At 35.8% G+C, this 26,857-nt stretch overlaps 6 protein-coding genes across 6 annotated transcripts in view; 2 read left to right on the forward strand and 4 right to left on the reverse strand.

The window, feature by feature from the left end:
- Nucleotides 1-587: 587 nt before the first annotated feature.
- On the reverse strand, nt 588-3,560 carry LOTGIDRAFT_231460 (hypothetical protein). The gene is made up of 4 exons (XM_009052879.1): nt 3,447-3,560; nt 2,968-3,189; nt 2,546-2,749; nt 588-2,068 (listed from the first exon to the last, which is right to left on the reverse strand). The coding sequence occupies exons 2-4, from the start codon at nt 3,185-3,187 to the stop codon at nt 1,740-1,742; spliced, it is 753 nt and encodes a 250-aa protein (XP_009051127.1). The 5' UTR covers nt 3,188-3,189; nt 3,447-3,560; the 3' UTR covers nt 588-1,739.
- A 292-nt stretch (nt 3,561-3,852) lies between these two features.
- On the forward strand, nt 3,853-6,039 carry LOTGIDRAFT_67017 (hypothetical protein; the record flags this gene model as incomplete). Its single annotated transcript, XM_009052619.1, has 6 exons — nt 3,853-3,923; nt 4,222-4,378; nt 4,630-4,733; nt 4,977-5,091; nt 5,515-5,622; nt 5,980-6,039. Coding segments are annotated over 6 exons (615 nt in total), but the record flags the coding sequence as incomplete, so codon positions are not given.
- Nucleotides 6,040-9,209: 3,170 nt separating this feature from the next.
- LOTGIDRAFT_203730 (hypothetical protein) lies at nt 9,210-14,579 on the reverse strand (the record flags this gene model as incomplete). Its single annotated transcript, XM_009052880.1, has 7 exons — nt 14,411-14,579; nt 11,862-12,014; nt 11,271-11,469; nt 10,748-10,887; nt 10,238-10,390; nt 9,802-9,968; nt 9,210-9,367 (listed from the first exon to the last, which is right to left on the reverse strand). Coding segments are annotated over exons 1-7 (1,038 nt in total), but the record flags the coding sequence as incomplete, so codon positions are not given.
- A 2,054-nt stretch (nt 14,580-16,633) lies between these two features.
- LOTGIDRAFT_231463 (hypothetical protein) lies at nt 16,634-17,885 on the forward strand. Its single transcript, XM_009052881.1, has 2 exons — nt 16,634-17,050; nt 17,424-17,885. Exons 1-2 carry the CDS (start codon nt 16,666-16,668, stop codon nt 17,609-17,611), a joined length of 573 nt encoding a protein of 190 aa, XP_009051129.1. The 5' UTR covers nt 16,634-16,665; the 3' UTR covers nt 17,612-17,885.
- A 1,508-nt stretch (nt 17,886-19,393) lies between these two features.
- LOTGIDRAFT_159254 (hypothetical protein) lies at nt 19,394-22,637 on the reverse strand (the record flags this gene model as incomplete). The annotated part of the gene is made up of 6 exons (XM_009052882.1): nt 19,394-19,543; nt 19,914-20,071; nt 20,376-20,522; nt 20,820-20,953; nt 21,477-21,657; nt 22,577-22,637. The coding sequence occupies 6 exons, from the start codon at nt 22,635-22,637 to the stop codon at nt 19,394-19,396; spliced, it is 831 nt and encodes a 276-aa protein (XP_009051130.1).
- Nucleotides 22,638-23,910: 1,273 nt separating this feature from the next.
- Nucleotides 23,911-26,857, reverse strand: part of LOTGIDRAFT_231464 (hypothetical protein) — a gene marked incomplete at both ends in the record, with an annotated part of 26,315 nt that continues 23,368 nt past the window's right edge. The window contains 3 exons of the mRNA XM_009052883.1: nt 23,911-24,215; nt 25,839-26,021; nt 26,357-26,539. Of these exons, the coding sequence (XP_009051131.1) occupies nt 23,911-24,215; nt 25,839-26,021; nt 26,357-26,539 (671 nt within the window). The remainder of the gene's footprint in view (nt 24,216-25,838; nt 26,022-26,356; nt 26,540-26,857) is intronic.

Below are 26,857 nucleotides of genomic sequence, written 5' to 3' on the forward strand. Positions count from 1 at the left end.
CATTCTATAACAAGCTGCTAAACAACCCTTCCTCAAGCCAGTTCCCTTTCAAAACCTCATCATGTCATCCACGAAGTCCAGGCTCTCTAATTACAAAGCGCTGGGTGTTTTGTTTGTCGTGTCACTTCAATCCAGTTCCCTTTCAAATCCTCATCATGTCATCCACGGTGTTCACACTCTCTAATTACAAAGCGCTGGGTGTGTCTGTGCTGTCACTTCACTTTAAACCTGGCGTTGTGAGTGACCAGTAAGTATTGGACAGGAATTTAGAGTCGTGATTAAATAAGGGGTGTTTTCTATACCCTGTCACTCATATTATATTGACACATTTCAATGTCACTATGCTGGTCTTTTGGGCAATTTCTAGAAAGTGGCAACGTTTCTAGTTCACGGGATTCAAAGCCTTGGCATGTGTATGGGAATTGGGCCCTTGCTTTACACATAAATGTGAGGTTCCCACAAAATTATGCTTATTTCTAAACAGAAGGTGTAAGTGTTCCCTTCAAATTCAATTTAAATTGAAGAATATTTCCAACATGCATAGGCAAGAAAACCATGTTAAATTCCTTTGCAAAAAGAAAAGTAAATTGTCTATAAAGCACTTTATTATATAAAGATACAGAATGGAAATATATGTAAAAAGATCTATAAAAATATAGAGTATAAACAAAAACACAACCTTAGTTTTTCTGACTACAAATGAACAGACATCTGTCAGATGTAGTTATAAAGTTGAAAAAATCAGAATTTTCCTTAAAAAGCAGTATACAGATCTAATAATTAATCAAAATATACAATTACTAACTACTCATTGATATGCAAAATATATGCACATAAATTAAACATATCTTGCATATTAATTAAAGCTATTGAATAACAAACTAGAGCTTGCTATAGGAATGATCTAATGTTATAAAAATTAAAAAAAAAAGACAAAAAAATTCAGAAACCATCTACTATAAATTCTGGATGAAATGAACACAAATTTATCAAGAATTAAAAATGCACAACCTTATATGACCCCTAGCTTTTGAAGCCAGTAATGTCCAACAGAAGACCTTAAATGTCCAGCTGTAATAGTGATATAAAGGACATTCTTAGACAGACACAATTTAAGGAATATACACAGAAATGTGAAATGCATGACACAACAGTGAAGAAGTTCATCAACTTGGACAAAAAGAAATCAATAAAGTCTAAGATGACTAAGAGCATAAAATTGATTGCAAGGCACATTTTGATTATCATACTCATTAAATATAATAACTAACTCTGTGGGATCATCATTTTGATTAAAATTGACTTAGCTTGAAGGATGAATAATGCAACATGCTAAATTGTGTAAAATGTATGGATTTAAAATGGGCACAAACAGCATAATAATTGGCTTCTACAATTGAAAATTACTCTAATTTAGATCTTTCTGGCACTTTTGTAAGTTTTCATTTTTTTTTGTTCGTTATAATTGTTTATTAAAAATTAGAGCTGCTGTAGCCACGATTGAAGTTCTAAATATAACATATTTTATCAGAGTTCTGAATTTATCAAACTTGTGAACAGTATTACAAATTTGGAATTATTTTCAGACCCAACTTCATCTGACAATCAAATTATCTCCCTTTACCAAAATCAAAAATCATCCATTTCTAAAATTGGAGAATCTGTTTAATTTGTGCCCTAATATTGTGTCCTTTAACTTAATAAATAAGCACAGAAGTTACATAGTTTGATAAGAGTCTTCAAACTTTGTCCATCATTCTTTCAACAGCAGAAAGCATTTGCCCGGCTCCTTCGTTCTTCACCCCCTCAGCCAGTTCCAATTCTAGTAACTCATCATCTAGAGGACATTTAAGGCACTGGGGTTGATTTAATCCATAGTCATAACATGTGGAACTGATACATTCACAACAGGCATTGTCATGAAACCACCTGTATTTAGCAGCACCCATAGATTTACAAGATAGCTTACACTTTCTGATGGACATACATTGTGACATGAAGGCCACTGTACAGTTCTGTTTGGACAATAGTTCTTCTTCTATAGCCTTCTCTAGGGATTTACCTACATCTGAAATATAAACAAACAAATATAAAAATAAACAAAAAGTAATTTTTATCATTCTAATCACAAAATTCTTTGAGTATAGCCAGCCTGTCAGATAATGTTACTATGGTCATCTGTCATTAGTTTAACCATATGATACCTATGAGCTAAATGTTAAAGGACTATGTCACTTTTGTGTAATGAAACTTATTCTTATCCACGTAAAAAAAAAGATTATTGCATAATAAATGAAAACACAAACCAAATGAAGAAGATTAATTGTCTGAATGAAAGCTTTGGGTGAGATTGTTATAACTGAAATAGAGATCGATTGGTTGCAGCAAATAGCTTAGGTGGCGTTACTTTATGGTACAAGTGAAAGACTATTCCTTGTCCTTGTTAAACTCAATCGATGAGGACCGCGAAAGTGGCCGAATTCAGGCGGATGTCAATGAGCTCAAGGTGCTAAGATTACTTATATTCTTCAGAGTAGATACATACCAAATGTAGATGAAGTGTCCATGTTATTACCACTAGGTTTAGTAAACACCTCTGATAACGCTGGGTAAGATTTTGACGTCCATCTCATTAACCTATCAACTTGTTCAGTTAGGACTTTAAATAAATCAGGTATAGGATCTATTAAATCTTCTACAGAGCTCGTTTTACGTGGTGTGTCATGAGGATCTTGTTTAGCACACAGACCTGTAAAAATATTCAAAAAAAAATTTAAGAAAATGAAACAATACACTTAATTGTTTAAGATTATGTCTGCAGTTATCATGCTCAAAAATGGAATATTAACTATGTAAACTCTACCTTCCGAGGATTGCGCTGGATGCATAGTAAATCATAATGTTAATTCCATATAAAGGATCATTGTATCATAAACAAAAAGGGGACAGAAAGAACTATCAACCTACCCACACAATCACAGCATTCAGTATAAAACTTGGACAAACAGACTTGACAATCATTACAGCAAGTACAGTTCTTCTTATCTGACATGTCACATTCACAGCATTTTATCAACATACATTTACTGACTTGAGGTCCACAGATATCCTCATTGCAAGCTTCTGATAGGAGAACTATAGCCAGTATCGATAGTACAGTTACTATCACTTCTTTAATAAGTCCCATACCTAGAAAATCAATTTTCATAATTACAATCAAATACAACAAAATGAAATGTCACTAAGTGTGCAATGTCCTACCATTTCCCAACTGTAAAAAGATACATGACCGAAAAACAGGTATGAGGCTAGTGGCAGTGACTGGAGCAGTGGAGGGGCACCTGACATGAGATTGACAAGTGTGAACTGTTCAACTGACTGAGACTCCACTTTTAGGAGGGAAAGGCGTAGCCTCACTTGTGTCAGTGAAGTAAGTCGTTACTCACTGGTTCCGGAGAAACCAATTTCTTTTTAATCAAGTCTTTATTAATTACAAATTCTTCAAACTTTCTTATTGACAAAATTCCAAAACAAACATGGAGAACTTCCGGTCGTTGTAGCGCCATCTGATGCAAGGGGCGCAACTCTATAGTCAGATTTCAACTTCCGGTGTAAATAACTTTTTGGACTAATTTCTGTGAAGAAATAAGAATTTATCAGAATATGACATTTTAGTCCTAAGAACCGTCTATCTTTCAACACACAGTTAGAGTAATCAATTCTTAACATATTTTGTTAAAGATCAGAATTGGTATGGCCGTAAAACCGATGAAATCTAGCTCACATCTCGAAGAAACGTATGAAACCGGCAGCAGTGGGTCTATTGATCTGGGTTCTGCTGACTCGACAGATCAATTCACTTGTCCAATCTGTCTAGAAATATTTCTGGAGCCTGTGAAAATATCGTGTGGAAATGATCATGTGTAAGTCTACACCTGTCATTTCAGATCAAATGCTGTCGAGTCAGTGAAAATATAATTAGCCAGAAGAAAACAATAAAATTATGTCAATAATTATCTACAGTTTCTTAAAGGGACAAGTTAGCTATTTGTTTGTCCAATCCTACCTTAGTCCCAGGAACATTTACTTAGCTAAGCCATTCAGTAATAGTGTTCATAGCTCACCATCAATATTCGAGCCTTCAAATCAATGTATGTCTGAAATTATCCGAGTTTGAAACTATATGCTTTCCTCTAAACAATATATACGTCTGTATTGCAGATACTGTGCAGGTTGTTTAGAAGGTTATAAAGAATTGGCAGAACCAAGATGTCCTCAATGTAGAAACATTTTTAAACCCTCTCAGTTGAAGAAAGCTTCCGAGTTAAACAAATTACTGAAAAAGAAGAAATCTTGTTGTAAATGGTGTGGCAAATCTGTATGTATTAAGGCCATTTTTCACAATTTCTCACAATGCTAGTCTATAAAAACCAGAAACATGATATGATGTGTTCAGAAAAGGTGTTACCTAAGGCAGCTCCAGACCCCTTGCCCTTAACGATTTTTGACATATCAAAAGATGACCTTGTAAAGGCCCTGAAAAATGTTTCTACAGTATTGTAAGTGTTCAGAAATACAATTTCGTGTTTTAGTCAGCAATGTGTTCATTCCCAGTCTGATTTTTTCCAGCTAACTTTAATACAACTTCGAGAACATGTTAGTTCGTGTGAAAAAGTTGATACATCTCTTCCTGTATTTAAACCAGTCAAACAGACCTCTCAGTCCTTTCCTAGGTAAGTGGGAAAATTAAGAGGGAAGGGGAGTTGGGTATGTTGCAAAGGATCATCAATAAACAGACTCTGTAGGTCACAAGGTGGGGCAGGAAGGTTTGGTTATGGACACAAGAATATTATTTACTGCATATTTACTTAGTATAAAGGATTCTTTGAAAACAGGCTCTGTTAGAAATTTAACATGAAAAGGTACAAATTTTTAGGACACTGAATTTCAGGAGTAATTGTTTTATTTTATTCCAGTGATGCACCAAATCGAGCGACGTTTAAATGTCCGTACTGTGGTCAGTGTAACCTTGACCTTGCAGCTTTAGTTAAACATTGTAACAACATTCATAGAGATAGTCCCGCTAAAGTGGTAAGTCGAAGGGGCACAGCTTGCCTGAGATTTTTAGTTTCGTTTTCCAGTGGATCTGTATTATTTTAATGATAATAATAATGATAATAATTGTTTATTTGTATAAAATTTTGCACAATTTACAAGAATACAAAGTATTACAAATGATAGCTCATTTATCACATAGAATTTTTACAATTTTATTAGTATTTTCTATATCACTTTGCCTATGGACATTGTTTCTTATTGACACATAGTCATTTTTAGCATCGAGAGTTACTATCTCAGAACTTGACCCATTATATTGCCTTGAGTAAAAACTATGCAGTTATGTCAAATTTTAGTGGTGACACAAATAGTTTGAAGATTATAAATTAGGAAACCTGAGGTAATTGAGTCCTACACTGAACTGAAGTTCTGTAATTATTTTTGTTCTATTTGTAGGTATGCCCAGTATGTTTGTCGATGCCATGGGGTGATCCTAATCGTACCAGTGGTAACTTTTTACAACATTTAAATCTTAGACATAAATTTGAATATGATACGTATGTGGTAAGAACATTTTAAGATCCTAAGATACTTTTTCATCTATTTAATACTGGTTAATTTTTATTTAGTTTTGATCCCTCCGCCTACTTCTTAACCAGGAAAACCTAAAACTCCATTCATTTCATTTAAACAGGACAATTTTACTTAATATAATCTAAATGTTTAAATATTACTTTGATATCTGACATTTAATTTAATACATCTATATTACCCCTTTCTGCATTTTGTATCCTTTGCATTTAGCAGAAGTTGCAATTAAAATGAAAAGGAGTTACACATCTGAAAATGTTTTACGGCCCTAGTGTCTGCTGGTTTACGCAGAGTATACTGTAACTTCTACTATTTTCTACTCTACTCTAGGATTATGAACAAGATGATGAGGCTATGTTAGAAGCAGCTTTAAGGGCATCTTTACAAGATACGTAATGATAACATGATGGGATAACCGGTATCCAAACTTTTAGACTTTTATCTGGCGTCTGACTTTTAGACTTTTATTGAATGATATTATCTTGTTGTTTCTACACAAATCATTATTAAAATCAAGCACCATATTGTTTAAAGAGACCCCCACACCATATTACTAGTTAAGTATGGATGCAAATCAGAAAAACGGTCATAAGTTTCCAAGACAACTGAGTTGTGAGTTGTGTTCAGAACTCCTGACCACTTTCATTGTTTGCAAACATATTAAGTCTATATATATATATATATTCCAGTGTCAGAATGTTTGTTAAAGGTCCACTTGAGATTAATTTTGTTAAAACCACAGTGAACAAATACTAAATGCATTTATAAGATTATATGTTGTTTTACCTTGAATGCTTGGTATAATGATAACACATCTGTAAAACATCTTTCAATTTCTTCAGCTCATTATTAGGCCAGTAGAAAGATATTTCTGCTTTAAATATTTAAGGTCAACGAAACAATTCTCAATTAGGTTTATCGTTAGATTTTTTATTTACAGGAATTGTAAACAGGTTTTCTAAACTTTTTTCATGTGCATCAGGTATACCGATAGCATCAATTTGCACAATTCCAATTTTCAATCAGACGTCTTTGGCTCTTGCAATTTCACAGATCACTATCAGTTTCTCTTATAAACACAAATTTTTAGAAAACTTCTCTACAACAAAGATGACACTATTCGTGTGTATGTTTATGGAATGTTCTGCATGAAATTCTTGTGATGTAGCAAGTTGCCGTTTTTGCCAAACAACCCAAAGACAGAAAATAGCTTTCTTGCCTTGGTCAGTAATTTCGAATCTCACCAAGTACCATGATGTTTGTATAATGAATATTTAAATATAGGCTTAATTGTAAATTGTAATTTATGTAAATTATCTGTTTTATTTAATACCAATAGAACTGTGATATATCCATCAAAAGTTTCTTTATTTAATGTAGTCTGGAATTCACGTTTATTAATAAGAGTTATTCCCCTTTAGATGTTTGCAGGATTGCTGAAATACATGCATTCCTCTCCGAAGAGAATAATTAATAGGCTTATATTATTATTAATTAGGGCTTAATATTTGTTGGAGCATTTTGTCCAATTTGAATCTGCTTGACCTGACTGGTTTAATTTGGTACTTAATGCATAACAATGCAAATGTAATGGAGTTATACGTGCTCACGTTCCACTGTCGACAACTTATCAGTATATTGCAAAAGGAAATTAACTGTTTGCTTTAATCGTTATTAGCTATATGAATCTCCAAACTTGATACCGAATTGTCTAGCAATTTTTTCACAACTTGCGCGCAAATATCATATATTGGAATTGTGGTCTAAATAGACAAACTATAACAAGAGTTACCTCCCATCTATCATTGCCTTGATGTTCCCTTCAACATTTCCCCACCATCAGCCATACCATCCTGTATCCGGGTCCAGCCGAAGTTACAAATCCAATTGCAAGTGTTCAAGAAGTGTAATAATGCCCTGCCGTCTCGCTGGACCAAACGTAGTTATTTAGACTTGTACAATTAAATTTGAATCTGTCTAATCTTGGGATAGAGGCATTCTATGAATAATTATGTGAGAAAGCAAAATTTGTTTTAGATCGCTTAGAGGCAATTCTTTCTCTATATTAAACATTTGAATGTGCCCCCTCCCACCTTCCAAGTAGAAACGTCACTATCTTGTGATATTTTACACCATGCTAATCGTGATACAAGTATAAGACAAGAGGATGTTAGTCACTCTAGATGGGTGGTCCTCTTTGTTTTGTTCTAGGGATTTTTGTTTGTCTTGAACCTTGTGTATTTGGTAGTAGGTCTTCTCCTTGTCTAATTGACAAGCGCTGTTCGTTAACAAGGCCCTCGACCCTCTAATAAACACCGTTTATTTGTTAAAGGCATTCCATCTAAAGGACAGAGATACAATTAAGAAGAGGTGGGGCTGTATCGTTGCAAAGTGACATGGAAACACTAGTAATCACAGTGTGAAACAGAAAAAAAGGATCGAACACTCTTCAATATTTATTTATTTGCAGCTGGTCAACCACTAATATAAACCGATAGCCATTTCGCCATTTTACACATGGGCATTCTCAAGAAGAGCAAGGGAACCATAGACCTTACCCCTAAATCAGTGGCTCAACTATCCCAGGGACTGGTTGAAGTTCATGGACCCCCAGAAAAAAATCCAGGAGAGCATATGTTAAAAAAAATCTCCGGGTGGGGGAGCGGAGGAGGTCCCACATTAGTCATCTAGTTGGGCCACTGCCCTTATTGCTGCAAAAAAGAACCAATAGACTAAAAAGAGTACATGTATATAATAACACAAATCGTTGTATAAAAGTCAATTTATTTTGTGTCCAAAGATATATAAAAAGATATATGTACGGCAAGGAGATCTAAGAAGTTTTAAAGAGAATTGGCAAGTAATTTTTTTTATGGTAAATTGGAATTTGCGTAGAATGATTTGGCAAGACGAACAATAAAATTTCAAAATAAATATTCAAAGGCAAGGTGATATTTTTCTCAAAAGATATATTAAGTACAAAGCATTGTACAACAAAATGAATCAAGTTTTTTTTTGGCAAGAAATTGAATTTAAGAGACAATGAAACATATTCAGAATAAAATTTGATAAATAAAGGGAAATTTCTTGAATACAAATGTATCACAAAACACTTAATGGCGGCCATCTTGAATTTCTTGACATTAATCAAACAACGAAAGAAAGCTTGAACAGTTATTGTCACAATGTAAATATACTGTGTTCTGAATGAGATGAGGCATTCCCATTTCAATCAAACAAAGCTAAATAATAGGCTTATTCAATTTCGTATCACGATTTATTTGTACATGCTCTCTGTGAAGTCCGCCATCACGAAAAAAATGAATCCATATGTTTGGATGACTGTATTTACATTTTGAAATTCGTCGAAAATTATGAAAAGTATTGCACGATTACATAAATCATTTTACAAAGATGTGCTAAGAATTTCCGTACAAGCTTGCACGGAATTGTCAGTATAAGTGTTCTCTATGACGTCCGTCCTCGTTAATTCAAAATAATGTTAAAAATTAAAGATGGCTGCCATAGCAAAACTGATAAATTAATAAGAGCAATTGGCGAAGTCGGTCATGCACGACTCTATCCATGGTTTAAAGTGAACTATATCAACTGCTATGATGGGGGTGGTACCGGGTTCCAAGCAGTTATGGAAGCTGATTAGACCGGTAAGTTCCATTTTACCCTTGATTGGGCACACAACTATACCTCCCCAGTCGAACTGAAAAATAACAACAACAGAAAGGTGAAATTTCATTATACAGATGAATGATACAGAGTTTTGAGCTGGGTGGCCCATGGCAGTAGAAATATATGGGATCAAAATTAAATATTTGTACACGATCTAATGGCCGAGACAACGTGACGTGGAGAGGTCCTCCTAGAAAGAAGGCTTGTCCGCTTTTGGACCCTCATTGACGTTTTCCCAGTCCCTCCACTTAATGTATGACAACGCCACCTGTCGACATATCATGTCCTAAGTCTTGCAATGTACGATGAAAAAAAGGAACAACTATATTTTACAAGGATAACAACTTAAGTTCACAGTCAAGTTTCCTTTCTACCAGCTGGTCCTTGGCCAAACCTCCTGGCATTGATCTTTCCCATATTAACCGTATCCTGTAATGAAGATATTAAAACCTGATTGATACTTACAGTACAGGCTCTGACCCCAGTGGTCATGGGTTCAACTATAATTGACCCCTCGGGAAGTTCAATGTTGGTCGATCTGGGTCGGTAGTTGAAGATGGTTTTACTGGTAGCAGCATTAAACACGTTCACATTGGCTTTAGTTGGTCTTGGGTAAGGCACGGTTTCATCTTCTGCAATATAAAAATATTGTATCGCAATTTGGTCTCCTAAAACTTTGCAACGTATTTGGTTGGTTGAAAAATTGATGCTTTCTGTTGAATTCTAATATACTTAAAACGTCCGAAATGGTTCGAAACCTCGAAAGCATCCAAATTAGTCCGGATCCTAAGAGATGTCCAAATGGCTCTAAGTGTCAAAAACTTATCAATGGTTTTAAAACCCTAAAATGTCCGAAATGATCGAAACCTCTAAAGGCGTCCAAAACAGTCAAAATCCTTACCATAAGCTGTTCCGAGACCAGCCATATAACAGTCTTTCTTGACTTGTTGACACCCTTTATCAGTCGGATCGACCTCATTCGGTAGACATGCTGGCATTTTACAGTTGGTGTATTTAATTTCTTTTTCTAATCTGATCAAAGCAACGTTGTTTCCTGAAATAGATTCAAGACCAAACAAGTCAAATCAACCGGATGTAACCAAGTGTTCACTTCCGGTTGGATCTGGTGCCGTTGTTGAATGGTTATGATTCATTACCAACTCATGCAAGTGGAACACAACGAAGACAAAGTAAAGATAGCTGAACTGAAGTTATTATTAATGGAAATCAGATGATTGAGTTGTATCTGATATAAACACCGTAGCTAGATTGGAATCAGATCTATTAAAATACAGTCTATGGGTTAAAGAACTCGACATGCAGGTTACGGATTCAGGACCCAACATTGACTAAGCACGCCGTATATGGGTCCTTTCAGCAAGAATCGATAAGTGCCAGGTATACTCCTTACCTAATCCAACAGATTCATAGTTTGGATGAGCCTTGATTGCTCGTATCTTGATTCTTTCCTCGTCAATATCAGTTTTCAGACTGTCGTATTCTCCCACTACAACTCGTACACTCTTCAATATCTGGTCAGATTCTAGCATCCTAACAATACACAATATATAGTAGATATACAAATTATACAAATAAGTAGTAATACAAGATATTCGGGCCAATAATTCTCATTGGAGCCACCTTTTCCCCAAATTGAACCATTCTTATAATATATAGCACACCAGATATATAAATCATAAAATTAGCGACCAAAATGCTCCGCCGTGAATGTTCCGCTGGCACTGTTCTTGATTCAACTTTACGAGGACTGTCGAGAAATTTATATTTTACAGCATCGGACTCTTTCTTTTTCTATGTACAAATCTTCTGTTACTATTCCGGCGTCTAATGAACTCATTTAACCATAGTTCCGATTTTGATTTCGGCATTGAAGACAGCAAATTATGTATAAATAACTATTATAAATTTCTTACGGTCTGACACAGTTTGCTGTGGTAACAACCAAATCTTTATAAATCAAACTTCCGGCACAGAATGTCGTGTTACCTAGGTCACCAATATCACTGGAAAAAAATAGTCTGAGTGCCACCATTGTAGAAAATGGCCACGTGCATTGAGGAACTAAAGTGCCACCTACAATACGACCTGTTGGCATGTTTCTACCACAGTAATCTGGAATATAATAATAACAATAATATAGCCAAATAACTTTATTGGGATACAATTGACCATAAGTTGGACAGTTGGGGACATCATTGGAGTAAAGCGATGACAGTTCTCTCTGGGCCCCGTTTCTTAAAAAATCTTCAATTTGAAATTGAGAAATATCATACAAGATAAACAGGTTGATCGCAAGAAAAAATTCTCTTAAAAAACGTTGAGATTTTGTCGCAAGTGAGGAATTTAACATTGAAAAATAGAATTCTTCAGACATCAGAATCAATAGTAAGATTTCATGAAGACACGCCCCTTAAATTCCGTCCTACCATGAGAATGACTGTGTAGTGTATGGAACATTGAAATATGTCACACGTATGCTGAGGAGCTATGCTGGGATATCTCACCTGAGGTTCTGGCTTCTGGGTCAATCTGTGGTTCATAATCTTCCATTCCGGTACAGCATTCACCATCCCCCTCGCTACAGTTACCCTTAAACATCTCTCTATTAGGACACCCGTCCTTCACACAGGTACCTCGAAGGTACCGGCTACATAAGGCTGAAAATACAGACAGCAAGTTAGGCAATAAATTTAATGTTTTTTTTTAACGTCCTACATTTCTGCACCCGATTGGTTCATTGAAGATGCGCAACGTCACGCAGTGGGCAATGTGTAACGCAGGCCCACAGCCAGAATGCTAATTCGCATTTAAAAGAATCGAACTCATTCCCGTTTCTTCTCGTTATATTTGAATACATGTAATCTAACTTAAATTAAATATATTTTAATGAAACAACAACAGTAGAGTGTATTTTCAATACAGTTTATGTTTTGGGCGGTGTATATTTGCACTGTAGTTCAAATACCATTACCTACAATGTATTTGACTGCATCCTTAATGTAAATGTTTTGTTGGGAAAGTTAATATCCATCTTTAAATGTATCACAGACCGTTGTTATCTCCTTAACCTTTCATCGCATTAGACTCATATATTGCAACAACCGGAAATTACTACCGATCTCTGACTCGGAAGTGACGTAGCAAAACCTTTCCGGACGGTGAAATCATTAAGAGTTGTTATTAAAACATATTTGTCCAGAAAGAAATAGCCATCACAAGGCGGCCATGTTAAATTCTGAATCTGTATGCGAGTCAATAGACAGGCTTTACCCTACTTAATCCTTCTGTCTTAGCATTAAAATACTTTAAATCTCGAGGACAATGACCCATTGTTGTCTGCAAAAATTAATTTCTTTACGACTCTAAAACTAATTAATATACTCTTTTCACAAAGCGAATATTAAAACATCTGTACAGATAGCTGAAAATAAGCTCTTTCAGATGGTAAAGCGAATATTAAGACATCTGTACAGATAGCTGAAAATAAGCTCTTTCAGATGGTAAAGCGAATATTAAGACATCAATACAGATAGCGGAAAATAAGCTCTTTCAGATGGTAAAGCGAATTTTAAGACATCTGTACAGATAGCTGAAAATAAGCTCTTTCAGATGGTAAAGCGAATATTAAGACATCTGTACAGATAGCTGAAAAAAGCTCTTTCAGATGGTAAAGCGAATATTAAGACATCTGTACAGATAGCTGAAAATAAGCTCTTTCAGATGGTAAAGCGAATATTAAGACATCAATACAGATAGCGGAAAATAAGCTCTTTCAGATGGTAAAGCGAATATTAAGACATCTGTACAGATAGCTGAAAATAAGCTCTTTCAGATGGTAAAGCGAATATTAAGACATCTGTACAGATAGCTGAAAAAAGCTCTTTCAGATGGTAAAGCGAATATTAAGACATCTGTACAGATAGCTGAAAATAAGCTCTTTCAGATGGTAAAGCGAATATTAAGACATCTGTACAGATAGCTGAAAAAAGCTCTTTCAGATGGTAAAGCGAATATTAAGACATCTGTACAGATAGCTGAAAAAAGCTCTTTCAAATGGTAAAGCGAATATTAAGACATCTGTACAGATAGCTGAAAATACGCTCTTTCAGATGGTAAAGCGAATATTAAGACATCTGTACAGATAGCTGAAAATACGCTCTTTCAGATGGTAAAGCGAATATTAAGACATCTGTACAGATAGCTGAAAATAAGCTCTTTCAAATAGTAAAGCAAACATTAAGACATCTGTACAGATAGCTGAAAATAAGCTCTTTCAAATAGTAAAGCAAACATTAAGACTGTTTGATTTGTGAACTGTGAACTGTAATTTGTAATCTGTAATTGACTGCGCCTCCTACCCTGATGTGAGAAAGTTCGAGTTGACATGTTGTGTCTTATCCTATATATGTTATCTTCTATTTTATTTACATCTCATTACCCTCTATGGTTATATATAGCAAGGTGCAGGTTCCCACCAAACTGATCCCTACCCTCATACAATTGATAAATATAGTTTTAGATTTGGTTTATACGAAGCGCAGAGCAAAAAAACACAAGGGAATATATTATGGTATAACAAAGAGCATAACTTTTCAACACAATTTTCAAATGAAAATGTAGAGTGATTTGGCTAATTAGGGCGGCAATGCGGTGTACAATGGGGAAAATATCTCCAGTGTAGCAAGATTCGCCTATTGTAAGGATGATATAAGATTTATTATGTCAGTTTTACCGCAAACAGTTTTTAAGTTGTTCTCCATAAATTGCTTGCTGTCCTTATACCCAGTGTCAACCCTTTCTTCCCAAAGGGGATGCGATCAATAGTTCGTTTTTTAATCATAATAATTTTCAATATGAATATATTGTTTTGCTCTTAATTCAAATTGATATCACGGTCCTCAGTTTGAAACAACACACATTTAGTTTTTGTTAACTGATACAGAGCAGGGCCGTATATCATCATATTCTCCCAGCTCCACTCCGCTCATTATTACCACCCACAGCGCTAAAACTTTAAACCCATCAGATCATAAAAATTAAAACTAAAAGTTACCTGTTTTGTGTGGAGTAGCTATGGTTATTCCAACCAAGGCCAAGAGGCCCAAAGCCACAAATCTTAGCATCTTTTTAAGGTAAAAAATCGAAATACTGCACTTTAAATTCCACAAATTTACTATGGAGCTAGTGAAAGCCCACTACGATGTCAAATCGGCCAACTGTCGAAAAAATCCAGAAAGAATTTCGGCTACGTCACCAAAGAATCAAAGATAGCCGAGCGGCAATATTGGGCAATACGTCACTTATATTGTTCTATACAGCACGAGCTGGAATATCACGCGAGAATCTTCGTTTTCAATGGCCGTATTGATACAACCATAGTTTACATTGGGAATACAGTACAAACTATAGATTATATTCAAAAAGGGAAAGGGTCGTACAAAACTTGTTCTGTTGAATCTTAATTTGCTTACATTGAAGGGTACGGTCTTTTTTTAAGTAGATTTTCATCAAAGAAGATTGCCAACCAATCAAAACTTTTTATTTCATCTCTTCACCAATCAACTGTCAGTATTTCTATTTGCAATGTAATTATGTTTTGTAGTAAAAAAAGGAAGACTTCGAGTGAATCAAAATAAGACAAGTGATAATCGACCAAATTCTTTTGTTATTCTTTGTGAAATTCAAACATGGTGAAGATTGAAAATATGAAATTCGCCCTACTAAAGGGTCGTTTAAAAACCCTCGATTTTCCTGACTTTTCAAGAAATATTGTTAATTTCAAGGTAATTTTAAGGTAATTTTAAGGTAAATATAATCCCCACCTATAAGGTCAATATAGAGTCATCAATGTTTGAATTAATATATATCAAACTTATAGCAGTGGATCGTGTATGACTTTGAACTATTAATCGTGAAAGTTCGGTCAGTCTGCAACATTAATTACCTAAACAGTATAATGAGCCGAATCGACAACAATGTTCTGTGGCCAAAATGTAACTAAACATGCCATGCTATCATGTCCAACTAGGTGGCAGATCTCTTGGTACAAGACAGTGTTCTGTGGCTAGAATAAGACTAGAACATACAAACTATCAAACTTGCCAGCAGATTGTGCATGGCATACCAACAGTCACAGTCTTCTTTGGTGGTATTGATGGAATCCGGTGTTCGAAGTATACGACTATCAATCAGAATCATGCAACAATTAATGACTATTTCCTTTTAATTACCGTATATCTAAAGATATATTTAGTTTCTCATCTTACAGAGCTGAAATTCAGCTACCCTTCGTTAATGCATGCCATTTTCAAAGTGTGCGATCAATGCTTTCTTTTAAGGATTGAGATTGGTCAGTCGAGTTGACAAGACACAAGGCAATTATTAGATAAATCAGCACCGAGTCCTCATCGACGTACAAACAGAATTCTGATGCCACAGACCTTTCTTTAGAGAATCGAAACGAAACCCATTACAGGAAAGTTCAATTCTCCTTTCATTATTTTGGAACAATGGGGTCCATTTCAGTATTTTATATAATGTAATAAAATTAATTCAAAAGTGTGGTTTTAAATCGGTCTGTTATACATGAAATATAATGGAGTTGTTGCCCCTTAGTAGATCCCACCGTTTGTGGTTTTTTCATATTGAAGAGTTTCACAATAAATAAAATGGCAGTTTCGTAAAGGTGAGACTTTTTCATTTAAACTTTTAGACAAATTTGAATGGTTTTGCATTATTAGATGATGGTATATGCCAATTGACATTTGTCTTTGATGGCGAAGATGGCAAATTTGCAAATGTCTAACCTCAATGCCAGGATTTCCTGCTCCAATTCGTAAAATGCCATGTCATAGGGAAAAAGCAAAACTGCGATGACGATGGTGTAAATATCAGAAGGTTGCTTATTTGCTGTGAATATTCAGGACATATATAAGTATCTCTCTGCCAAGTTTCACATCGATAGCTCGACGAGAGGGGGTGGGGGGGGGGGGGGGGGGGTGAAACAGCAACAGCGCCGTTTTATTTACTTCAATCGGGATTTTAGCACTGTGCCATCGAGTAGATTTTCAACATATTGCATTTGAAGGCAACAAGTTGGATCAAAATGGAATTTGAGGGGGAATATTTGAAAGGTACAAAGTCATTTAAATAATTTATATCTTGTAGATTTACTTTGATCTCAGTTATCTTTAATAACAAGCTCAACATCAAATTTCAACACTCATTCTATACATTCTATAACCTACTCAACTTTCACCCATTAATATAATTATATAGCATACAGTTAGACAATACAGAAAAGGAAATATGGAAATAATGGAGGAAAGCCAACAACAATGTGAGCAAATAGTACAGCACAGAGATCAACAACTTCATCAACAAGAGCAACAATTCCATCAGCAAAGGCTAAACACAAGACAACAATTTAGTGATGAACTAGAAGACAATGACTCCCCCATAGACCAACAGTATGGACAATTAGTAGACTTGAATTTAGGACTACAAACTGTTGTATCACGGCATGAAGAAAGGGAAGTTACTCCTGTGCAAGAGACAAGTCAATACCAACAAGAATTCGAACGCTGTAAAACAGAAATTGAATGGCAGAAGCAAAAAATTGAAGCAGAGATTCAGAATTATGAAAAAGAAATATCTGTCCTATGTAAGGAATATACAAGACTAAAACAACAAGGTGGGTTCCATTTAGGTTACCGTACCTTAAAGTCACCCTGTTACAAGTGGCTGACTTCACAGCCCCTGAGCCCTTGGGTTTCTTAGGCCTTTCACCCCAACACCCAACTAGGCTTTCCCAGCTTGTTCCTTTCCCCCACCTTTCCTATACTCAATTTCTTGAAAATGCCGGTTGGTCAGCTATACAAGTGTGTCCCTGCATGTTACAATTTCAAAATCTCTTCTTTTCAACACATACAGAGTTACTTTCCTTGTTCTTAATTATGATGAATGATTAAATATATTATGTATGAATTACTTTGAAATTTAAGGCTTTGGGCCCTGCCCCTCAATCTGCTCTAGCCCCATCTTCATAATGATTTAATATATTTCAGGAGGGGGAGAAAAACCACGTGACTCTAACAGAATCTGTTTATTCTGTGTAGATGAGGACAGATCAGTTTTGTTTGAACCTTGTCGCCATGTTTGTTGCTGTGCCAGCTGTGTGTCTAATTTTAAAAACAAACCCTGTCCAGTCTGTCGAGTTCCAGTTCAGAGCTGGCAGGTCGTTTTCCTCAATTAAATATAGAAAAGAATAAACTTGTAACCGGCTTGTAAACAATAAATAAGATCACTATTATGGATATACTACTAATTTAGCTTATAACTTTGTAAAATTATTCACTTTCCTGTTTTTACTTTACTAGGATATGTTATCATTTTATGAAAAAAGAGTTTGTGTGTGCTAAATTAAACTGAAAAGGAATTATGTCATGTGGTGTCAATGTTCAATATGACATTTTATTTATACTGTGATCCGGTTGTAATTGATGTGAATAAGTAATGCTTGTTTAATGAACTTCTGTTGTCTTTGACCTTAAATTCTTCTTGGAAAATTCTATAATCCATGCTTAACATCATGTTCTACGGTAGCCCGCCAAATCTGGCAATAGCCATTCCTACGACGTGATATACGGATGGGATACCGGCGTGCCTGCAGGTTTTTTAAGCATCAGTAGCATAGCTACGAGCTTAAACAATATATGCTACGGCGTGCCTTTCGATAACCCACCCGTATATCACGTTCGAGCAACAGTGGCTTAATAAAATGAGTCGGTACCCGTTGACCTAATTGGGTTGCCGAGGAACGGGTAGGGCCAGGTTTTTCGGGTTAATTCTATGGAATGATATTTGTAAATTATCAGCGACACAAATATGAGAACTGTCTAGCTGGCAAACAAATGCTATGGTACCAGATTCCTGCAGTGGATAGGGACAAGGTGCCTGATAATTGGGCACTGGCATCGTGTCCAAACCACACCCACATTCGTCATACCAAGACTGCCAAAACCCGTTTTCGGGATATATAGTCAACTGGGTGGTTAGGAGTACAATGAGTATTAGTCTGACAGTCTCAATTGACAGATCTTCACAAAGGTTAAGGTATTATGTCTTCATCTTATACCGTGACCACCTGTTTCACGGTCATCGATTTGATTGGATCACAACACTAGCAAATGTAATACAGCCAATCAGAGTCCCCGATTTCATGTGTAATCATTTTTTTACGGTCTTTCTGTTGAGGGCTCAGATTGGTTGCGTTCGCTAGCACACAATCCAATCAAATTACCGCATTCTCAAACTTCCGGGAAACAAGAAAGTAGACGACTGTAGTCAAGGTATGAGACGATGACATAATATCTTGACCATTGTGAAGATGCAATTGTCAAGAATTAACAGATAATTTTCTAAATAATTTATTAGGTCATCATACATACAAAATGTAAAGATGATAAAGGTATAAATTAGGTACGACGAATACCTCCAAAATTTTATATATTAAGGTGCGAATAGACGAAGTATGGTGTAAGGTGCCAAACGGCCTAACCTTAAGGTCTGCGCAACGGATTCAGCTTTATGGAAACTGCCGAGGATTGCCGAATGGTACGGTATAAAATAAAAGAAAGGAATACACAGATGAGATTTAAATTATCAAACATATTTAAGGTTTTTTTTATAATAACCTATTATTTTATAGAATTTATCCGATTATGCAGAGACTCTGTGTATAGTTATGACACCAGATAATCTACTGATGAGTATATTGGCCAATACGTTTAAAGGTGGGAATAGGCGACATCCGGTGTGGTGTACGGTGCGGGACTATCGATACAGTAGAAAATAGAAGAAGCGAATCTTATCCGCAGCGTGCGCTGACCCGTACCTCTTCTGTTCACTTGTTCTATTTTCTACAGAGTCGATTTACCTACATTGTTCACCGCACTGGTCATTCGCGGCTTAAGAAGGTTAAGGATATGTTCATTTTAAGAGGAAGTATTCTTTAATACTTAAATGATGTGTCGACTTATTGACTAGTGATAAAGTTGTGAATTTTCGAGTTTGAAATATCCACGGCTAGCGACGGTAAATTGTCGTCACAGGTGGCCAGGCTTATCAATCCCTTTAATTTCCAGTGTCCTTCAATATTACAAACGACCATACCACCTTCGTCACCCTGCAACGAAAGAAGATATTTTGTTAGTCTCAATCACGTTTCTCGATGCATTATTATAGGTAGGATAGAGGCCACAGAATTGCCACAGGGGCTCACAATCATGTTGTATGTAAAATGTATTTTCTGTTCTTAGTCCTCTCCGCACTTCAAACAGATAAGATTTGATTAAAAACCAGTTGGTAGACATGAGTAAGTTGGTAACGTTGTAAAATATGATTAAAAAATCACAAAGGACATATTTCAACGTTTGCGAGGGTCGAGCGAGGGTCGAGCTAAGGATCACCAAGGTCAAAACAGCAAGGCGTTTATTCCTTTTGAGAAGTTAAGTTAAATAACGCAACACCCTGTTAGCAGAAAAAAAGTTGCCTACCAAACAAGCTGCTCGTTTACTCGTAATTTTATCCAAACAAAACACATTCTCAGGCAGAGTCGAGTTATCCCAATATTGGTAGATGGCGCGGCACACATTGGGTCCCAACATATTGGTGTACGCCCATCTTAGAATCGGCGACCTATCTGGCGTGGTTGCTGAAATGAGACAAAAAATGTTTGTTTGAAAAATTCGACAATTTGATTGGTTAATAAACAAAACAATCGTTTTAAAAGAGGATTTCGTGAACCTGGTAACCAAAAAAAAAACGAAATGAAATGGATGGAGTTTTATTTCCTACTTTTCTGCACCATGTGGGCTAATGGGACGGCCTGGTAACTGTAATTTCATGGATAGATTGATGAATGGATACTTTGTCTTTGGACAGTGACTCCACCTCGACTCCGTTATCTTTTAAAAGTGATGCCACATCGGCACCGTATCTCTGTAAAGTTATCTTACCCATGTATTTGCCCCAACCCGCAATTACACATTCATTGAGAAAATTATCACAGGACGGGTCAGGTCGAATTGATGACAGACAGGCCGGTACAATACATAAATTATATTCAACGTCTCTGCTCAATTTGACCACTCCAATATCATTTCCTGAAAATAAAGCAATTCAAATATTATTACGTAGTTTCGTATGAGACTAACTGCCACTGACAGCCGACAATCACACGCGCAACAAAATTGCAAATCTTTCTGTCAAGTTCCGATTGGCTGTATTCTCTAGCGTATAATCCAATCAAATCGCTGCATTAAAAAAAAGTTCTGTAGTACAAGATAGGTGGCTAATACAGTTAAGGTATTCAAGTTCGTTATAGCTTGACATTGTGAATATGACCAACAAAATATATATGGTATTGGTGGAGATAATGAAATTAAAATCATCAAACCTACCAACACAATATGAATCGTATTCAGGATGAACTAGCATATTATCAACAGGTATTATCTCTTCATTACGATCATTTTCTACCAGAATATTATGTTCTCCTACTACTACTTCAGTTGGTCCTTCAAGAGACTCTAATCTGAAAACATATCAATTTGATCAGGAAAAAAATAAAATAGATGGCGTTGATTTGAAAATGAAATTAAGTTTTACTTTTCTGCTCTTAATGTGGGCAGGTATTTTGCATTCTGGACATGTGAGACAAACTGGTATTTTTCCAAGTCATTAGAACACCTCCACTTTCTATTCTTATAAGTATTAGCATTTAATAAATGGAAATAAGAGAATCCATCTTTAAGAGGGAGTATGCGCCAACTTCAATTTGAAAAAGAAAGACACATCCACAAATAATCATATTCCGTTTTTTAATTCTTCTTTGTTTCTCCATTATCGATATATTATATCAGGCGTCATCCTTGTTTGAGAAAGTGGACGTAAAACAGTTTTGCATTCATCTTTCTAAAAAATCTTCTGTGACTCAGTTTTTGTGGAATTGCAGGAACCACAGATGTCTGGAATTGTGCAAATGTAAGCTATAAGTGTGCCCGATACACATAATGAATTTAGAAAACCACTTACAATCCCATTTAAAGGGAACTTACGCTTTAATGCATCTGGCAGTAGTGATGACTTTATCTCTACCAATAAGAACACCAGGGCATAGATATTTCCCCTCAGTCTTTCTTACTGATACCATCCATGGCCACATACACCTTACAGCCTGTTCACTGAGCACCCTACTTCTTGCTGGTTCACCTCCTATCACTCTAAACCCACACAAATCTAGAAAATAACATCATATATAAGCTAGAAATATCAAAACACAAATTGTTGATACTCAGTTTCAAACTCTACTACCTTCAGACAACTGACATATTTCAGCCTGTGTCCATACTGAAGTTCAGTCATATGATATAGGCTATAGGGCCCTGGTTCCCAACCTGGAGTGTTTTCACCCCCTGAGGGTGTGGGACTAGGGTGTCAGGGGTGTGGCCCACTGGTGTAGGAGAAGAATTTATTTTAAATTGAGAGAGCACCTCACATCATCACATGCTGAATATGTGGAAGAAACAAATTTTTGTTGGTGTGAAAGGTCCAGGTGATTGCCTCAGGGGTGTGAAGGCAGAAAAGATTGGGAACCACCGCTATGTGGTAAGGGCTGATTTTATATGGGGAGGGTGGAGAGGTCGGTTCTGGTACCTCACTCCTCTCGCCTTTAATCAAGTTTGCAATTGATAAACATAAAACTACACATTTCAAACTTTCTTTACAGGGGCAGTAATGCCAATTTGGGGGGTTGATTTGAGTGTTTAATGCAAATAGTCTTCAGAAGTGCTAGAAATGACCAAAATCGGATAATTTAACTAACAATTTCTATATATGTATTTTCTATATATCACAGAGTATCTTAAATTGACGAGTCGTCATTTTAACATTCAAACGTGGATAATTCTGTACACAATGGATTTGAAGGCTCAAATTTCGACGGTGAAATGTGAACACTATTACTGATTAGCTTAGCTTAAAAATTTCCGATACGATTGGTAAAACAATATGCCGCACTGACACTTAAACTATAAACATAGGGCCCCATCCGAACCACTAAGTGTTTTCTTCATGTCCATACAGATACACGTTTTTAATCGCGCACTTTGCCTTTTCTCGCGCTCACAGTAGGCCCTTATATATCATAGTTACCTACCTTCCTCTGCACGTGCTATCCCTAGCAACACCACTAACACATATAACTCATGAACAACCATCCTCCTTTAAGCAAATACACAATCTAAAACTAACAAGTTTTTTTTCTCAACAAAATCGTAATATTGCTTCGTGACGGATTTTCAGTGATTGTTTTCATTTTACCACTACGTACAGGCTACATTAAAATGCTGTTAACACGAATTAAGGTAAACACTGACGAAACGAAATAGATGACGAAGTTATAAGCCTTATCGCAGTGCTGGGGAAAAGAAGAAAAGAAATTATAAAAGTTTGAATAAGAGGCGTTTAACTTAAAAATCTTTTCACGTTTTTGTTTAGAAATGAACTGAAGTTTATAAAAGGAAGTCAAATTTGTGTGTTTAACGACAAAAATTGGAACAATGGAGGTTGAGCTCACTTTCAAGGGTTTAGTGGGTACAATCTAGTACGCTATCGACAGTTGATCTCGGGGAATCATTAGGTAGGGCCCACCCGAGAAGAGGCCACAGAATTGTCAAGAGCGGCTCATAGAAAAAAAGGTTTTTGGATCGCATGTTTGAGAATTTTCACAAGAAGTCATATTTGGACTCAGCTTTTCCTCCTTTTGTACAACTCCTATGGTGAAACCCTCCTCTGACTGCATTGGGCTTCGCTAATGGTTCAGATTTGTATCAACAAAATTGTTCCAACCTCGCCAGACTCGGGCGATACACTAGCGGTTCTCTTAAAAACAAAATTGCTAGTGGCAGCGCGGTTGGGATGTGGAGGGATGTTCATTTGCCACCTAAGAAAATGGTTTGGGGTAGTCTTCAGAAGTACCAGAAATGTACGAAAATAACGTAATTCCTTTAAAATACTTCAAACTAGGACTTTTACTCACTATTTCTATATATCACATAGTATCTTAAATTGACGAGTCGTCATTTTAACATTCAAACGCAGATAATTCTGGACACACATGGATTTGTAGGCTAAAATGTCGGCGGTGAGCTGTTAACACTATTGCTGATTAGCTCAGTTTAGAAATTCCAGGCCCCGTATTCTCGAAACGATCTTAACGCTAGGATGTCCTAGAATCAATGTTAGATGATAAGAACCTAGGACATCCAAGTGCTAAGATCGTTTCTAGAATACGGGGCCAGTTTGAGACTAGGTTGGTCCTACCCGTCCCTTTAAAAATTTACCGATATTAATATACGTTTTTAGATTCGAAATATTTGACAGAATGCACAAAATCAATTTTGATTTTCAAAAATGTTCTTGGTGGAGAACTCAGACCCCCCTGGAAGATTTGCACCTATTGTGCTTCCACAGAGTTCCCTTACTTAAAATTCAACCCATTAAGTAAGTATATGTATTATAAACCGCTTTACAGTCCGGTTCGGCTACGCACGCATCAATACAAGGTTCGAAATTTTCTAAAACGGTAAGTACTATACTTCTTATGATGGGGTCTTCAAATCGCACACAATAACCACCTATAGGAAGGTATAACGAGGCGGTACATGTGTCTGTACATAAGGGAGCACACTCTTCCTCTGAATCCACTGTGGAAAAAGCAATTTTCGTGTCTAAATCCAATGAGTTGCTTACATACATCAAAAGATTACACTGTTGATCTGGAGGTGGAGGTGGAACTGAAACCGAAAAAAAAGCAGAAATTAAAATGAAATAGAATTTTACGCCCTACATGTCTGCACCTTACGGTCTAATGAGGACAAGCAAAGCAACGCAACGCAACGCAAGAGGAAAAATTTACTCAGGACAGCCTTCTCTTTGATTTTCAACTGTCGAGGTATTAACGTGAACAGTCTGTAGCTGACGGGGGCCTGTTTTTTGGTCCCATTCGAACGACTGGGGGCTTTTTGCATGTAAACCCATCCGAAGAACTTACATACAATATAATTTGATAAAATCATCTCTATTACGTATTTAGATCCTAAAATAAATCTCCAGATCCGTCAAAGATTTATACTTTACAAGGAATTTTCCGCATTTTTTGCAGGTCCAACATTTTTTTTTTGCTCAAATTTGTGAAAATTATACATCAAAATCTCGAGAAATGTGCTCCTTAAAGATGGGGTCCCTTACTTGTAAGAATAGAAAATAGGTGTTCTAATGACTTGGAAAATTACCAGTTTGTCTCACATGTCAATAATTAATTCATAATTAGCTAAAGAAGAGAATTGCCAGCAGAATTCGAGTGAGTGACCGATCAAGAAAGGTCAAAAGTCTTTCTTTGTTTATCCGGACTGTACATACAAGGATATTTATGACTGGTTAAAACTCTTAATTATATGCAATAAGAACAAAGATATGATTAAGAATACATGATAATTCATTAGAAACACCAATTTATCTAATAAATGTAGTTCGCTTAATTCGACTTTAAAAAACAGGAATTAATTTAACGTATCTACAAGTTTCAACTATAAGAATCCCGCAGTGAATTTTTGAACGCCCGAACTATTTGAAATGTTGACGAAAGTTTACATAAACTTTTAAAGTTCGTTATGCTTTTTGCAAGCTGTTAGAAAACTACTGTACGGATTTAAGTAAAATATATTCTAATAACACCCAAATCATCTGAAACTGCATAATTAACAACAGTACTCTCCGTTTTTAAAGTGATACCCCTTCTTAGAATGAAAATAAAATTCGAGTTCTCAAGAATGGTCAATAAGAGCACATATTCATCAGTGAACTTTCCTGTTGTCATAAAGTTACAACAGAATACCTGTAAAATCTAGAAAATTGGAAAATTCATAAAACTGAGTAATAAGTGAAAAACGCTTAATCTTGATATTAAGCGTTTTTCAATATTTAATTGCATATTTATGGAAAGTTCTTTGGATTTTTCGGATTATATAAGGATCATGTTATGTTATTTATGACACCAGGTATATCTACTGATGAATATGTGCTCTTATTGGCCAAGTTTAAAATTCTTAAATTTTATGTTCATTCTAAGATCAAATAGATACATGGATAAATACTTTAGAATTTTTTTCAGGTAAATTTTATGATCGTTTTATTTGATAATTAAAATCTTTTACAAAAAAAAAAAAAAAAAAAAAAAAAACCCTTTCACGGACAATTCTTGATTTGAGTGAATTGTCAGTATCCATTACCCGATTTATGATAGCAAATTCAAAATTAAGCTTTTGGTCTTGAAATGAAAACTTTTGAGGCAATGAATTCAAATAGGATTTAAAGTAAGAATTTCAAGGATTACAGAAGAAGTAAATGCCGAGACTTACGTTCACAAACAAGTATATTAGCTATATCCCACTTCCCTGTAACTAGACAGCTAATCTGTAAATTACCACTTTGTCTTACAAATCCTTCATTACAAATATAATCCGCTGTATCTGTGTATGTAGTACCACTTGATGCAGTTCCTGTTGATTCGAGCCCCGGTGGAGGATCTCCACAATTTACAACTACAAATGAAATGAGTGGAGTTTTACATCCTACTTTTCTGCACCATGTGGGCTAATGAAGACTGGTGCTATGGAGGAACGCCATTAGCATGCTCTTTTTCCATATCTAAATGTCGAGGGATCTTAAGTGCACAGCCTGCACCCCACGGGGCCTCGGTTTGTCCCATCCGAACGACTAGACGTTTTTTCCATGCCAACCCTTCTTACCTGCATCACTGACAGGGGAAAAACGGTTTAAAAAATCCGAAGGTATCATAGACACAAGATTTAAACATGTTTAAGGTTTGTTAAGAATTTCAAGATTGATTACAGAAGAAGTAAATGTCGAGACTTACCTTCACAAACAAGTATATTAGCTATATCCCAATTCCCTGTAACTAGACAGCTAATCTGTAAATTACCACTTTGTCTTACAAATCCTTCATTACAAATATAATCCGCTGTATCTGTGTATGTAGTACCACTTGATGCAGTTCCTGATGATTCGAGCCCCGGTGGAGGATCTCCACAATTTATAGCTAAAGAGAGAGAAGATTTAAACTGTTAAAGAAAGCTTGCTAAGTAAAGTAATATACGCCCACTGACAGGCTTGATTTCAAATTAATTGGCAAGTACAGTGGCAATCAGGAAATATTCAACCTTCAGTCATACACTTGTGAAATTTTAAAACTCCATTTATTTCATTTAACATAAAACAGGCCAAATTTCACTTCTTAAAGTTCGGTTGCCTTATTTTTCTTCATTTATATATATTCCATTATTGGACGGCTAATACTTATATAAATCGAAAGCAGGAGTGTTCTAATGATTAGGAAAAATATCAGTTTGTCTTAGAA

This window comes from Lottia gigantea, assembly GCF_000327385.1.
Source record: "Lottia gigantea unplaced genomic scaffold LOTGIsca_19, whole genome shotgun sequence".
NCBI lineage: Eukaryota > Metazoa > Mollusca > Gastropoda > Lottiidae > Lottia > Lottia gigantea.

Excerpts from the sequence above, each read along its gene's own strand:
- LOTGIDRAFT_231460 (XM_009052879.1), bottom strand. The coding sequence starts at position 3,187 with ATGGGACTTATTAAAGAAGTGATAGTAACTGTACTATCGATACTGGCT. Across the intron at positions 2,750-2,967 it reads TGAATGCTGTGATTGTGTGG|GTCTGTGTGCTAAACAAGAT; the intron begins GTAGGTTGATAG and ends ATATTTTTACAG. Across the intron at positions 2,069-2,545 it reads GGACACTTCATCTACATTTG|ATGTAGGTAAATCCCTAGAG; the intron begins GTATGTATCTAC and ends TTTATATTTCAG.
- LOTGIDRAFT_231463 (XM_009052881.1), top strand. The coding sequence starts at position 16,666 with ATGGAAATAATGGAGGAAAGCCAACAACAATGTGAGCAAATAGTACAG. Across the intron at positions 17,051-17,423 it reads TACAAGACTAAAACAACAAG|GAGGGGGAGAAAAACCACGT; the intron begins GTGGGTTCCATT and ends AATATATTTCAG.